Consider the following 13,238-nt stretch of genomic DNA (forward strand, 5'->3'; position numbering starts at 1 on the left):
ATTTGAAAACACAGTAAAGGAGGTGCACCTATTTCTCCCCGAGTTCCACCAGAGAAGTAAGGAATGGGGGCCGCCCAAGGCCGACTCCTAACTCCAGGGGACTGAGCGCAGTCCTTAACTGGGTGCGATGGTGTTTGATAACAGGGAAGAAGTGTGCTGGAACAGCTGATACGAAACGGTTCCTGTGCTCTCATGCGGGCGCTGGCCGTTATGTAGCGAAACAAGTTTGGAAAGCAGCAAACTACAACCCAGAGGTGGAATGGAGGGTCGGCGGCACGAACCCCGGACACTAATAAAATTTTTTTCCAGGTACTGGTGCAGGCGAAGACACTGCTTGTTATGCCTTCGCCCGTGATCAAGTCGCAGCTGCAGCCTCCTCAGCGGGCGGAGCGGCCACTGGCACCTACGGAAGCAGACAGGTGATGGCCCCTGGCTATCGTGGAGACTTCAGCTGGGGCTCACACCTGGTTCTTGTACGCATTTCAGAAGCCTAAGACCTGAGACTTCCCTGACTCCCAGCTTTCGGGAAGTAGGGCGGGGAACGGAGGCCGAACACAGCGTGAAAAACAGAACACCGCGCCAGAAAACTCGCGTATGTCAGGAGGAGGCGTGACCTGGGCACGTCCCGGACGTGCTTTTCCGGAACCGGCCCGTACCCCCGGAAGTAGTTGTCTGTAGCGGGCCTTGGGGTCGGTGGCGGAGGCTTTCCGGGAGCTGTCGCCATGTTCCTCTCCGCCGTCTCCTGTAAGTGGCGCTGACGGCGGCGAGGGCGGGATGAAGCAGGACAGGCTTTGCGAGGCTGCCGAGTCGGGTGTGGAACCCCGTGCGGGTCGCTGGGGCTGTTGAAGAGCCGAGGGCTCCGTGGGCAGTCGTCCGCAGTCAGTGACTGTCCCAGCAGGGAGGGACCCCAGATTTCGTGGCCTGCTCCGCTCGGACTCTGACGAGCGGGCAGCAGTGGACTGCCAGGTGATAACGCAGTCGGGCACGGCCGCTAGCCTTGGCCCCGCGCCCTGCCATCTTCCCGGGTGGACTTCGTTCCCTTCTCTGCCTGGTGCCATGGCTAAGGGTGGCACAGGCTGACTTGCCAAACAGGACAGTAAGCGCCGTAGAGGTGGCACAGGTCTTCTTGGCCACCTCAGAGGAGGTGCTGCGGAGCCGACAGGGCCTGGAAGGTCGCCGGCCCGGCTCGAACCGCGGTCCTGTAAAGCACTGGGCGGATTGATTGGATTGTGCTCAGCTTTTTAGCTTCCATCTATAAAATGATAGCGGCATCTCTAATAGCCAGGGAATTCGAGAGTTCACACAGTTCATGGAAAATGCATACTATTGAAAAAGCATAAAAGGACTGCAGAGACTGCAAATTTTTGCACCAAAACTTGTTAAAGTCTACTCTCTGTAAACTTTTGGAGCCCCCTTGGTACTTGACTGACAAGTACTTAATCAATAGAGTACTTTCGGTTGTTATAGACATTTATAGGAACTTTGCATGAGTGATAATCAGTTTATGTTTTTATTTTCTTTCCCAACCTCTGCTCTCTGCAAAACAGTTGCCAAGAGCAAGTCAAAGTAAGTAAAGGATTTTCTAAGAACTTGTTTATGTTGAACCTGTTCTTTGAGCTGCTACCAGTGGATCTTTCTGTGAAGCCAAGCATTTGGCATTTAGTTAATTACATACAGATGCTCCATAGTTTAGGTTGGGCTTGTGTCTTGCTAAACCCATCATGAGTTGAACCTGTGTTTGGTATACCTTCTGGGCATTGCAACAGAGACCCCCCGGGGTAGCTGGCTTCTGCTTTGTTTGCATGGTGGGGGTGATGGGCTGGCTGCTGCCCCACAGCATCTCAGGAGAGGATCCTGGATCTGTAGTCCAAGGAAAGGTCAGGATTCCTAGTACATTCCCATCATCATAAAGTCGGGTCTGAGCCAGGGGCTGTGTTTCCTTGCTGTCCAATACAGAGTGACCACATCACCCTGTGCGTTGGGGAAACCGGAACCCCGTACCAGTGGCGTGAATGAGCGTCCTGACACTGCACTAGAATTGCCCAGTCCCCATCCCTTAGTTCCCTGTTCGGTTCCTAAACAAACCTCTGGGCTGTTCTCTGCCACCTTTTTTTTCCTTTCTGTTTCTTTGGAGGATTAGGGTTCATTTGTCTGAAGCACACTGCAGCAAAACAGACTTACTGATTAAGTCAGAGCCTGTTTGAAAGAGTTTTGTAATCCTTTGCATTCATGGTACAGAACATTTTTTAAAATAGTGAAATAAATTAAGGATTCTATGCTATGCTAGAAAGACCAGAAATACTCGGTTGGTAACTACAGAAGATTTTATGTGCATTACAGATAGGACAGTGCTAAACTACCTTTTTGTTAGATTCCAGGACATCAAAAACCTTTTACGTTTTTTATGGATTAAATTTAATGAAAACATTAGTATTTTCCTCCTAAAAGAGTACTGGGACTCAGGGAGCTCTTCCTACCATCGAGTTTTTCACTTCCCAAATGACCTCTGTGACAGGGACTAGTCTGGGCCAAAGCCCGAAGTGAGGAGCTTCATTTGGGTCTCCCACATGGGTAGTGGGCTGAAACCCTTGGACCGTTCTATGCTTTCCCAGGTACATTAGCAGGGAGCAGGATCAGAATGGAAGCAGCTTTGGGCCCGGCGCAGTGGTTAAGGTCCTCGCCTTGCACGCCCGGGATCCCATATGGCGCCGGTTCTATCCCGGCGGCCCCACTTCCCTTCCAGCTCCCTGCCTGTGGCCCGGGAAAGCAGTCGAGGACGGCCCAAAGCTTTGGGACCCTGCACCCGCGTGGGAGACCCGGAAGAGGCTCCTGGCTTTGGATCGGCATGGCATCGGCCGTTGCGCTCACTTGGGGAGTGAATCATCGGACGGAAGATCTTCCTCTCTGTCTCTCCTCTCTGTATATCCGCCTTTCCAATAAAAAAAAAAAATAAAAATAAATCTTAAAAAAAAAAAAAAGAATGGAAGCAGCTGAGACTTGAACCATCGATCATGTGGAATGCTGGTATCACTGATCCACTAGCCCGTAGGTCAGAATTGTTCACTTCCTAGACAGATGTGAAGCAGGTTAAGCCTGTACTTAAAGGTGTTGCGTCCCATATCAGAGTCCTGAGTTTGAGGTCTGCCTCTGCTTTTGATTCAGCTTCCTGTTAATGGGCCTGGGAGGTCCAACTATCTAATTTCCTGCCACTTGTTTTGGAGACCCAGCTGGAGTTCATGGTTGTTGGCTTCAGCATGGCAGTGGCAGAGTGAACCAGTAGATGGAAGGTGTTTTCTGTGTCTCCTCTGTCACTCCTTAAATAAATGAATCTTGCAAGAACAGGGGTAGTGTTGCACAATAGATCTACTATCGCATGCCGTGTCAGAGTGCTGGCTTGAGTCCCAGCTGCACCTCTTCTGATCCAGCTTCAGTGAACTTAGACTGTCATCAGAAGATGGCCCAGGAACTTGGTCCCTGCCGCCCTGATGGGAGAGCAGGATGGAGTGCTTGGCTTTCGCCTGGCCTGGACATGGCTATTGTAGCTATTTGGGAAGTGAACCAGCAATGGGAAATCTTTGTTTCTTTGTTATTTTGCCTTTTGAAAAAAATAAATCTTGAGAAGACCACACACAACAATTTCCTTCCCCTAGGTTCTGTAGGAATCCCGTGCCTTTGTTTGCTGCATAGCTGTTCCCTACCTTTCATGTTCTTGGTACCATTCTTGTGATATTTTTCATGTTTGGCTTGCATTTTAGGCCTTGTGTATGAACTCACCTTTCATACTAGAAAGTTCCCAGTTTCCCATAGTGCTTTCTAGGGAGTAAGCAAGTGAAAGATACTTGTTGGATCTTCGTGGTTTGAAGGATTATCTGTGAGCCACTGTGCTGGACACCAAAAGTGACAAGTTGTTGTGGCCTGCAGCTCCAAATTTGTTTCATAATAACACAAGAGATAATTAACTTGCTCTAGGTTGGGGGAGTGAGCACAAGACACCTGAAAAGTGATGTCCATATAGGTATGAGCAAGTGCAGTGAGGCAAGCACGGACTTTATGCCTTGGGTGACTGTAACTGCATTGAAACAGGAAGGACGTGAGGTTTGCATATTAGCAATCTCAAACTTCTCATCTCCTCCTGTTTCTGTTCCTTGCTGTCTTCTTGTACTTGTGCCCCATAAGAGAAGGCTGTTCTGAGACAGCCAGCTTCACAGTTGCCCGACGAACGAGCTGTGGTTCCCAGTACTTCTGTGTTTTCCTCCTCCCAGCTTCTGTACCTTAAGAAAGTCAGGTGTCTGAGGCTAGTCCCACATGATGGCTTGAATGATCTTAGGGTTTTGGTTGCATTGATACCAGGTCACTCAGTAGTGGAGCAGACCTCAGGATTAAAAGTCATTCAAATTGTGTTTTATGGAAAATGTAGGCTGTCTTACAACTGAACATTGTTGAGGCTGAGTGATGTGCCATGTCACAAGTGCTGTTTTCTCGGTTCAAAAATGTCTCATTAAAAAAATGTATCATACTGTTGCGATGAGTTTTATTATAACAGCTTACTTTTTTAATCTTAGAACCATTCTGGTGAGAATGGTAAGCCAAGCGGGGACGGGTTTCTCCTTCAACACGAAGAGGAGCCGGCTACGGGAGAAACTGACTCTTCTGCATTATGATCCAATTGGTAAGAACCAGAGAAGTGAACCCGCAGTGGGTTCAGTGCTTCCAGGGCCTGTGGCCTCCTTTCCAGACCGAACACCTCCGGTAGTTTTGTGACACCTTTGCTGCTGCAGCAGTCACTCACCAGGATGTACTGGGTGCTTACACCAGGATGTACTGGGTGTTAGTTAACTGGCCCAGGGTCAGCGATACACCAGGACAGTGATGGATTCAGTCCTGGTGCCTCTTGGCCAGTCTGTTTTGAGAGGGAGAGAATGACAACTTATGATGAGGATCATGAGAGGATGAGGAGATGGGAAGCTGAAGATGGGAAGGCGGTGAGCAGACTGGACTTTAGAGGGGGAAAGATCAGGGAACATCCTTCTGGGAGATGGTTCACTTCAGTGATGTGAAGGGGAAGGAGGTACTGTTCTGGAGACGAGGGTCTTGAGAAGGGAGTGTCAAGTTCCTGGGTCCAGATGCAAGTTAAAGAAGTGTGGAGTCTGTGTTAGTGCTGAAGGGTGGGAAGTTGACTTTCCATTTTCTGCCATCTACCACGTGCTATAATGGTCATTTCAAGGGCCTCAGCTGAGGGAAGTATTTGTCATGGACAAGTGTCCCCTGCTCCTGATTGGTGTTGGTGGAAGCCAGTCTTGTTTCTCTGTTTTATGTGCAGATGTATGCAAAATAAGCTAGCAAACTAATTATTGTTTTCAAACTCTGGTTCATTTCATTTTTGTGCTCTTTATACTCAGCTGCTTAATACGGTTAGCATGGGAGGCATTTAGAAAAGGCTCTAAGAAGCACAATTGTCAGTTCAAATGGCTTGAGTTCCATTTTTTAATAGAAATAAAATTCCCTGACGTTTTTATGATATTCAAATATTTGGCCATTCGTTATAATAAAAAGAAGAGAATTTTAGTTTAGTACCTGCTGACTGAGGCAATTTTCTTATATGGTATAAAAATTGTTGGTAGGATAGGTTTGATTTGGGGTTATTATGATATTTTTACTGACTTTAGTGTTAGCTGGTGAAAATGCAGTTATAACAAATGACTTGTCCATCATTTAAACTCTTAGAATTTATTTTTTAAACTTCACAGCACTAATAAATGCTGATTGAGTAATCTTTGTTGATAATTTGAGTATGAAAATGTTTGGAAAATTTCATCTCTTGTGTGGTAGTGATCGGAATATATAATAGATTGCTTTTAAGTTTTGAGATTGAGAAAGGATTAACTATAAGCAGCTCTGATCATAAGTGGGCAAAGCGATCCCTCTGTGGAGCAGGTGTGGGTGCAGTGTGCCAGCCTCTGCCCGGGAGCCTGCCTCCAGGCTCGAGTGCTTGGCTTCTGCTCCCTGTTTTGGCCTCCCGCTGATGCACAGCCTGTAATGCCAGGAGTGCTGAGCTGAATGTCTGGGTTCCTGGTACTCCATAGAAGGCCCAGGCTCCTGACTCAGCTGCAACATGGACAGCAGTGGTTGGAAGTTCTCTCTCTGTCTCTTTCCGTCTCATATAAAAACAGCTTGGAGGCCTGGGTCTGGCTTTGGCTTGAGGCTGGTACAGGTACTGGGCAGCACATGGGAACTCTACTGCTATCCTCTAAGTGAGTGAGTGAGGAATAGATGAGTAAATAGTAAATACATGAGCAATAGACAATTAGAACTTTCTTGTTTGGAAATGGTCAGAACCTGGCGGCACGTTTGTCTTTACGGAAGGAAGAAGTGAAGAAGAGAACGTTCTCTGACGTGATAGCAGACTGCCTGGCTCTCTGCCCACCTGCTGGACGCCTGGCGGGGGGGGGGGGGGTGTGTGTGTGTGTGTGTGTGTGTGTGTGTGTGTGTGTGTGTGTGTGTGTGTGTGTGTGTGTGTGTGTGTGTGTGTGTGTGTGTGTGTGTGTGTGTGTGTGTGTGTGTGTGTGTGTGTTTTTTTCTTTTGCCCTGCAGCTTTTGTGAGGATGTTTGCCTTGGGGCTTGTAGCATTGCCCAGTTTAGCTTGGGAGTGCTCCTAGTATATTTACTGCAATGAGTAAACTTAGTTTGAGGATGTTTTTTTATTAGTTTGAGGGTGTTTTGTTAGTCCCTCATGAGGGAAACCAGGTAAGGAAGCATGGGCAAAATCTCAGCTATTTGAGCGGTTCATAGTATGCTATGGCAGCAGCAGCCTTCTTTTTCTCATGTAGCTGGATGCAGATTTCCAGGGAGGAAGATAAAAGACCGGGGCATATGCTTAATAAGCTTAGTTAACTATATGGAGATTTGTCATAAGGAGGATGAAAACGTGTCAGTATTAATTCCTTGCATGACCAAACAAGACAATATAGACATTAATTGAAAAAGAATATATTTAGGCCTGATGTAGGGAAAGAACTTGACAAATGCATACTTCTATGAATTAAGCAGCAAATATTTTGACAAAATTAATTTACGATGATAATTGTGGCTGGCGGTGTGTCATTTCAGTTCAGCTAACATGAAGTGAGTGTGAAGTGCATGTCTAGCAACAATTCCAGAAGGGAAGTGGAGTTCTTTTTAACAGGAAAGCTCAGTGTTTTTGTTTGCTTGTTTGTTGTTCATTTTTTAAGATGTATTTTATTTATCTAAAGAGTTAGAAACAGATATCCTCTATCTCTAAATGGCTGCAATGGCCAGAGTTGGGACTGGAGCTTCATCTGGGTCTCCTGCATGGCTGCAGGGGTCCAAGTACTTGTCCCATCCTCTGTTGCTGTCCCGTGTGCATTGGCTGGGAGCTGGGTCAAAAGAGGAGCAACTGAGACTCCAGCCAGTGCCCAGATGGGATGCTGGTGCCATAGCTGGCTTCTTTACCTGCCTGTGGAAACTCAGTATTTTGAGAAATTGACCCAAGGACTCAAGAGTTGGCAAATGGTGGAGTCAAGGTTTAAATGTGGCCTTTCTGTCTCTTAAGTTTCTGTTCTAATACACGGAGCCAACTTAATCCTCCTTCGGCTTTTATTTCTTTTTAAATTAGGTCTGTGTACTATAGTCAGTCTAGCATTCAAGGCCATAGTGTCCCAGTGCGATTTCTGCTTTCTGCTACTATTTGTCTCCACCCCCAGCCATTCAGTACTCTCAGTTCATCCATCCAGATGCTGTTCGTTCAAGGGTCTGACCCTGTCTGACGCGTTCACCGTGTGTGTGACTGGAGTGTTCTAAGGCATTATAGGAACTGTGAAAGTCTTTATCCAGCATCTAGCTGCTTGCATTCAACCAGGCAGGTAGCACGTCTGTTTTGATTTTGTTTCTGAAAGCTGTATAGTATTTACACTAATGACATTTTGTCTGAAACAGTCTATTACCAAAATTAAAAATTCACATTTGGGTGTATTAAATCGTTGCTAGAGACTGGGGACTGCGCTGGGGTGACTTTCAGCCAGACCTCCTTTTCTGTGATCTGTGGTTGCTCTGGAATCCAGCTTCCTTTCTGCTTATTTGCTACAAGAGGAGACCTTACATGGGTGAAAACGTTGTCTGTTTGCCACTGTTGCCCTAGTTTTCTTTTTAAATGTACATTTCACATTGGTTGAAATACAGCTTTGTGGGTTACCGAGAATGCGCTGACTGGCTGGTGGCTCTATCCTGTTTTCCTAGACGTTTTCTCCCTTCTCTGGCCTCTGGGATTGAGCAGCTGAGTTTGCAAATCAGCCCTTTCTTCACGTCAAAGGAATAGTAAAAGAAGATGAGGGAGAAGGCGGGCTCTGATATGTGTTCTCAATAAAAATTGTGATGACATTTTCTGGTTTTCTGCTACAATCCTTTTTTCTCCCCCTACAGTGAACAAAAAAGTCCTCTTCGTGGAACAGAAAAAATTACGATCCCTTTAAATATTGGACTGCAAATGAATTTGATTTATAAATGAGAAGACTAAGGGTGGGATACTGATTCAGAAACCTGCAGTGCGTAATGAAAGAAGAGGAAATGGCATGGAATCAGTGCCTCCTGTGATTTGAAGGCCATTGTGAAGGAAAACAATGCAGTGAAAGAAAATTCTTCATATTAGGACATATATCATTGCATCATATTTATTTATCTTTCTGGATATTTTTATAGCCCTTAATAAAAAATATTAAAATAGCCTGTGCTATTGTGTTTCAGTGATGTTTTTCCCCACTATTTGGAATGAAAAAAACCTAACTACATTACTGAAAAATAGCCATTGTTTCATGTAATAAAAGATGTTTTTCCTAATGAGATCTATGTAAGAGTTTCCAGCCTGCTGCTGCTTGTACTTAGAACAGGCAGTGTCACGCTGAGGAGTGAGGTTGGACAAAGTCCCAGACAGTAACCGCGGATGGCAAGGGCGAGCAGTGAGGATCTGAAGGAAGCCTCGCCGCACAAAAGGAACCAGGAGAACGTCTGTTTTAGCCTGTGCTCACTTAACTAGGAAGGATGCCTTTGGTCCATATCCTGAAACCTGGTCACTGAAGCCAAAACTGGTATTCTCCAGGACCACTTAAGGGTGCTCAGCCTCTGGATTCGTACTTCAAATGAAAGGGAACTATTGTGTTTAAAATTACTGTGAGGTACCACTGCTTGTGATGCTGGCATTCCACAAGTGGATGCTCCACTTCCAATCCAGCTCCCTGCTAATGCATCTGTCCCCGACTTGGGACACTCATGGAGTTCTAGGCTCCTGCCTTTGGCCTGGCCAAGCCCAGTTGTGGCTGTTTTGGCGGGGGAGGGTGAACCACTGGATAAAAGATCTCTCTCTGTCTTTCCCTATCTGTGCTTTCAAATAAGCAGCCTCTGCCAGGGCTTCTAAGGCCTGGTTGATCACAGGGTTCACTGGAGTGTGTTCCCACATGGACTTCTGCTCTCCCAGGCTGCACACCTTCTTAGGCTACTGTTTCCCAAGCCTTTTCAAAATTGTCCAATTTCCTTTTTTTTTTTTTTTTTTAAATCCCTGGTGTAAGAGGTTTTATTTTTATGGTAACTCTTAATACCCGAAGCATCTGTATGGGAGAGTAACAGTGACTAGCCAGCAACAAGCAGCAAGAAACTAACGCTGTCCCCAGATACCAGGTGTTCCAGCCTCACAGCCCAGTCTGCATCTTAGAGGAAATGCAGGGCAGCTCTCTGAAAATAGAATTAGATGGCGGCAGTTGGCGAGCCTCTTGTGGCATAGTCAGTCAGCTGTTTTATGGCATATCATTATTGCTCTGATTCAAAGCAATAATCAGTGAGATCTTAGCTATTTTTAGCTTAAAAGTATACACAGTGGTCTTGGGTTACAAGACAAATCTACTGGTTTTAGCTAAGCCAACCTAAAGGATATGGGATGTGCATGGATCCCCCTTTTTAAAAAAACTTAACATTTGGCTTAACAAATGACTTGAGCTGTTAAGTTTACAGTCTGAATATGTCCCAGAGGTTGTGCTTAATTTGCAAAAGATCAGTTTTCACAGCACTTGAGTAATAAATGAGAGAGATGTCCCTTTTCTTTATTCAACATTTACTGCTCTGGCTCTAGGCATTGTTGGCCATAGCCCCTGATATAAGTGTACATAGACCTTTAGTAATTTGTTGACAACAGAGCTTGCCAGTCCCTGAACATGGCTAGTAGTGCATTTCTTAACTGGGATTTTTAATATAAGACTTTTTTTTTTTCTTTTTTGGAAAGTCAGATATACAGAGAGGATAGACGGGAAGATCTGTCCATTGATTCACTCCCTAAGCAGCTGCAGTGGCTGGAGCTGAGCTGATCCAAAGCCAGGAGCCTGGAGCTGCCTCTGGGTCTCCCATGTGGGTGCAGGGTCCCAGGACTTTTTGCCGTCCTCAGCTGCTTTCCTAGGCCACAGGCAGGAAGCTGGGTGTGAAGTGGAGCTACCAGGATTAGAACTGGTGCCCATATGGTATCCTGGCATGTTCAAGGCAAGGACTTTAGTCACGAGGCTACTGTGCTAGGCCCACCTAACTTGAACTTTAAATTCTGGTTGGCTCCTGCAGATGCATCAATAGCAAAGTAAAAAGTGAATGAAGATGACTTTAGTAACTGAACATATTTGCAAGTAAAGATGAGAGTACAGGACATTTTAAAAATAAATCTTAGCTATAAGTTGCAGACCCTGAGTCTGTTTTATGTGGGGGTTAACAGTAATCAAAATAGAGTAAGTGGAAGGTCTTTTTTGTATGGATAAGATGTCTGTGTCCCCGTAGACTGGACGCTGACTGCTGCGATGAAATTGGATCTCTTGAGCATTTCTTCCCAGGACAGATGTGGATAATAAGCCAGGTAGAATGCCAGTGCTCCCACGAAGCTGTCACCAGCACCCTGTAAGTAAAAGCACAATTGTGCAGATAAGCAGGCAGTCAATCTGGTGCCTAAGCTACCCACTTTAGAAATAGTAAGCGCCCATTTTGAATAACTAGAGATCTAGAAAAAGGTAACAGGGTAGTATAGAGTTTCCAAATGCCTCACACCCAGTTCTGTTAACATTTTATGTGGGGCACATTTATCACAATAAAATCGCTGCAAGTAGCTGTCCACACTTTATTTGGATTTGTAGATTCGTGTAGTGTCCCTTTTCTATTCCAGGACCTATCTGAAATATTCTATTGCATTTAATTGTCATGTTTCCCTAAACTCAGGTAGGCTGTGACAGTTGTAGACATGCTTTTTGAGAACTAGTGAAGTATTTTACAGAATGTACCTCAACTGAGATCTACTTATGGTTAGATTGGCTTAGTTTGGGGGAGGAAAACCATAGAGATGAAGTGTCGCAGATCAAATCAGCAGTATAGAGTAGCAACATTTTTCCAAGGCTGATGTTTCTCTTAGTCACCTGTCCCAGGCAGTCTTTGCCAGGCCTTTTCACTGTGAAGTTAGTTGGTTATCTTTTTACATTGTGTGCTTCAGAAGCAAGACACAAGGCATGTTAGGAAGAGGCAGGAAGTTAATGAAGTGTCTGCATTATGATTTGGAGATCTGTATGGGGTTTTTGTCTCCCACATTCATTCATCTTTAAATTTATATCCAGAAGATGTCCTGGGTATATGTTCTTTTAGGCTATACTTGAAATGCTAGCATTGTTTTTACTCATATTGTTCAGGCTTGGGCCACCAGCAGTTTTTCTCTTGGCTCTGAGTTTGTTCCCCTGACGTACCCTATCATTTCATCTTGCATTGCTTTTCTCCCTTTTCGGCATTCAAGGCGCTCTGGGCCCACCTTCTGCGTTCCTGTCCTCGCTGGACAATCATATAAAATGCTTGCTGGGAGTTCTGACAGCCGCTCAGGTTCTGATTCCAAAGCCAACAGAGTCAGAGTGGGTCTCTCCCTTTGTCTCAGAAGCTCCAGAGCTTCAACCTGGAGAAGGCCCCCCAGGAACCAAGGAAAAAAAATATCCTGAGAAAGCCCATCGATCTCTGCCTTCAGACGGGATAGCTCCTTCTCGTGTGTTCATTAACAGATGTGTGCTTAAAATAATATGTGATCACAGTCTTCCTTGAGAAGCCGTTCTGATAATCAACAGTTTTCTGGATTATTTTCTACCTTTTCCCAGTTTGCTGTCTCCTTAGACCCAGGATCTTGAGTAGCAAACCTTGGGGCTGGTCTTCAGCCTTCACTGGGAGCCCTGACATGCAAGACTGTGCTGTCTGCACTTGGAATAGTAATGTGCTATGTGCCTGGCACCGAGAAGGATTTTACTGAAACAGTAGTGAAAATGCTGAGTAGTGTGGCAAGGTTTATAAATGTCTTTGGGTGTGAAGAAAGCCTCCCTGAAGAAGGGAATCCTTATAGATGAAGCAGATTTACAGGACAGCCTGCCTTGGAGGACAGAAACCTAGAGGAGGAGACCATAGTGTTAGCTCAACAGTCTCTGAATGGCTTCAACAAGAAGAATAACATTTCCCCTTGTCTATGTGTATGAACAGGCAGTATCCCAGTTGCTAAGGGATCTTAGTGCTGTGGGTATGAATTCAATATCTTCCTTCCCATAATGGTTTGGAGTGCCTGTGTTCTCTGCAACATGTACCTGAAGGACGCAATGAAAAAATACAGATATGGTGGCTGCCCTTCCTGAGGTTGCTGCAAAGGCCTGAAAACAGGGGAGCCATGATCTGTGCTGAGCATGTACCATGAAAAGTTGGAAATGCCACAAAACATGAAGAACTATGGCAATCTCAAGCTTGAATGTAAAAAGCAAAACAGAAGATTTACATGGATATCTTTATAATTCCTGTGAAACCACAAATAAGTTAGTAAACCCAAAACGCATATGAAAAATGAGATTTTGAGAAAAAAGTTTTAAGTATGTCCAAAGACACTGTTAACAAAGATTTAAAAAAAAAATAGTTGGGAAGCATTCTTGTAATACATTTGTCATATTCTAAATCTTCAAAGAACAATTTCAGATTGTCAGGAAAAACAAAATCTGTAAAAATGGGCAAAATATAGATCTGTAAAAATATAGATCTGTAATTTCAGAAAACTATAAATGGTGAATAAACACATGAAAATATGTACAAATGACTAGGAAATGTGTATGTCTTTTGTCCCAGAAATCCCTCTCCACGAATCTACAGGAGTGAAGGCCATAGAAAGTACAAAGATGCTTAGTGTGGAATGATTTTCAGAA

General features: G+C 45.0%; 2 protein-coding genes and 1 long non-coding RNA gene across 3 annotated transcripts in view; 2 read left to right on the forward strand and 1 right to left on the reverse strand.

Moving 5' to 3' along the window:
• The first annotated feature begins 640 nt into the window (after positions 1-640).
• On the forward strand, positions 641-8,736 carry LOC121166280 (39S ribosomal protein L33, mitochondrial). The gene is made up of 4 exons (XM_040995410.1): positions 641-744; positions 1,548-1,566; positions 4,563-4,669; positions 8,437-8,736. The coding sequence occupies exons 1-4, from the start codon at positions 723-725 to the stop codon at positions 8,484-8,486; spliced, it is 198 nt and encodes a 65-aa protein (XP_040851344.1). The 5' UTR covers positions 641-722; the 3' UTR covers positions 8,487-8,736.
• On the forward strand, positions 1,574-4,080 carry LOC121166281. The gene is made up of 2 exons (XR_005885383.1): positions 1,574-2,141; positions 3,186-4,080. It is a non-coding gene; the product is annotated as an uncharacterized LOC121166281 (long non-coding RNA).
• Positions 8,737-10,667: 1,931 nt separating the features above from the next.
• Positions 10,668-13,238, reverse strand: part of LOC121166282 (ribokinase) — a 91,410-nt gene continuing 88,839 nt past the window's right edge. Inside the window, exon 8 of the mRNA XM_040995411.1 lies at positions 10,668-10,933. Coding sequence (XP_040851345.1) covers positions 10,760-10,933 — 174 coding nt within the window. The 3' untranslated portion in view covers positions 10,668-10,759. The remainder of the gene's footprint in view (positions 10,934-13,238) is intronic.

Source organism: Ochotona curzoniae, unplaced genomic scaffold, assembly GCF_017591425.1.
Source record: "Ochotona curzoniae isolate NIBS_2020 unplaced genomic scaffold, NIBS_Ocur_1.0 patch106, whole genome shotgun sequence".
Taxonomy (NCBI): Eukaryota; Metazoa; Chordata; class Mammalia; order Lagomorpha; family Ochotonidae; genus Ochotona; species Ochotona curzoniae.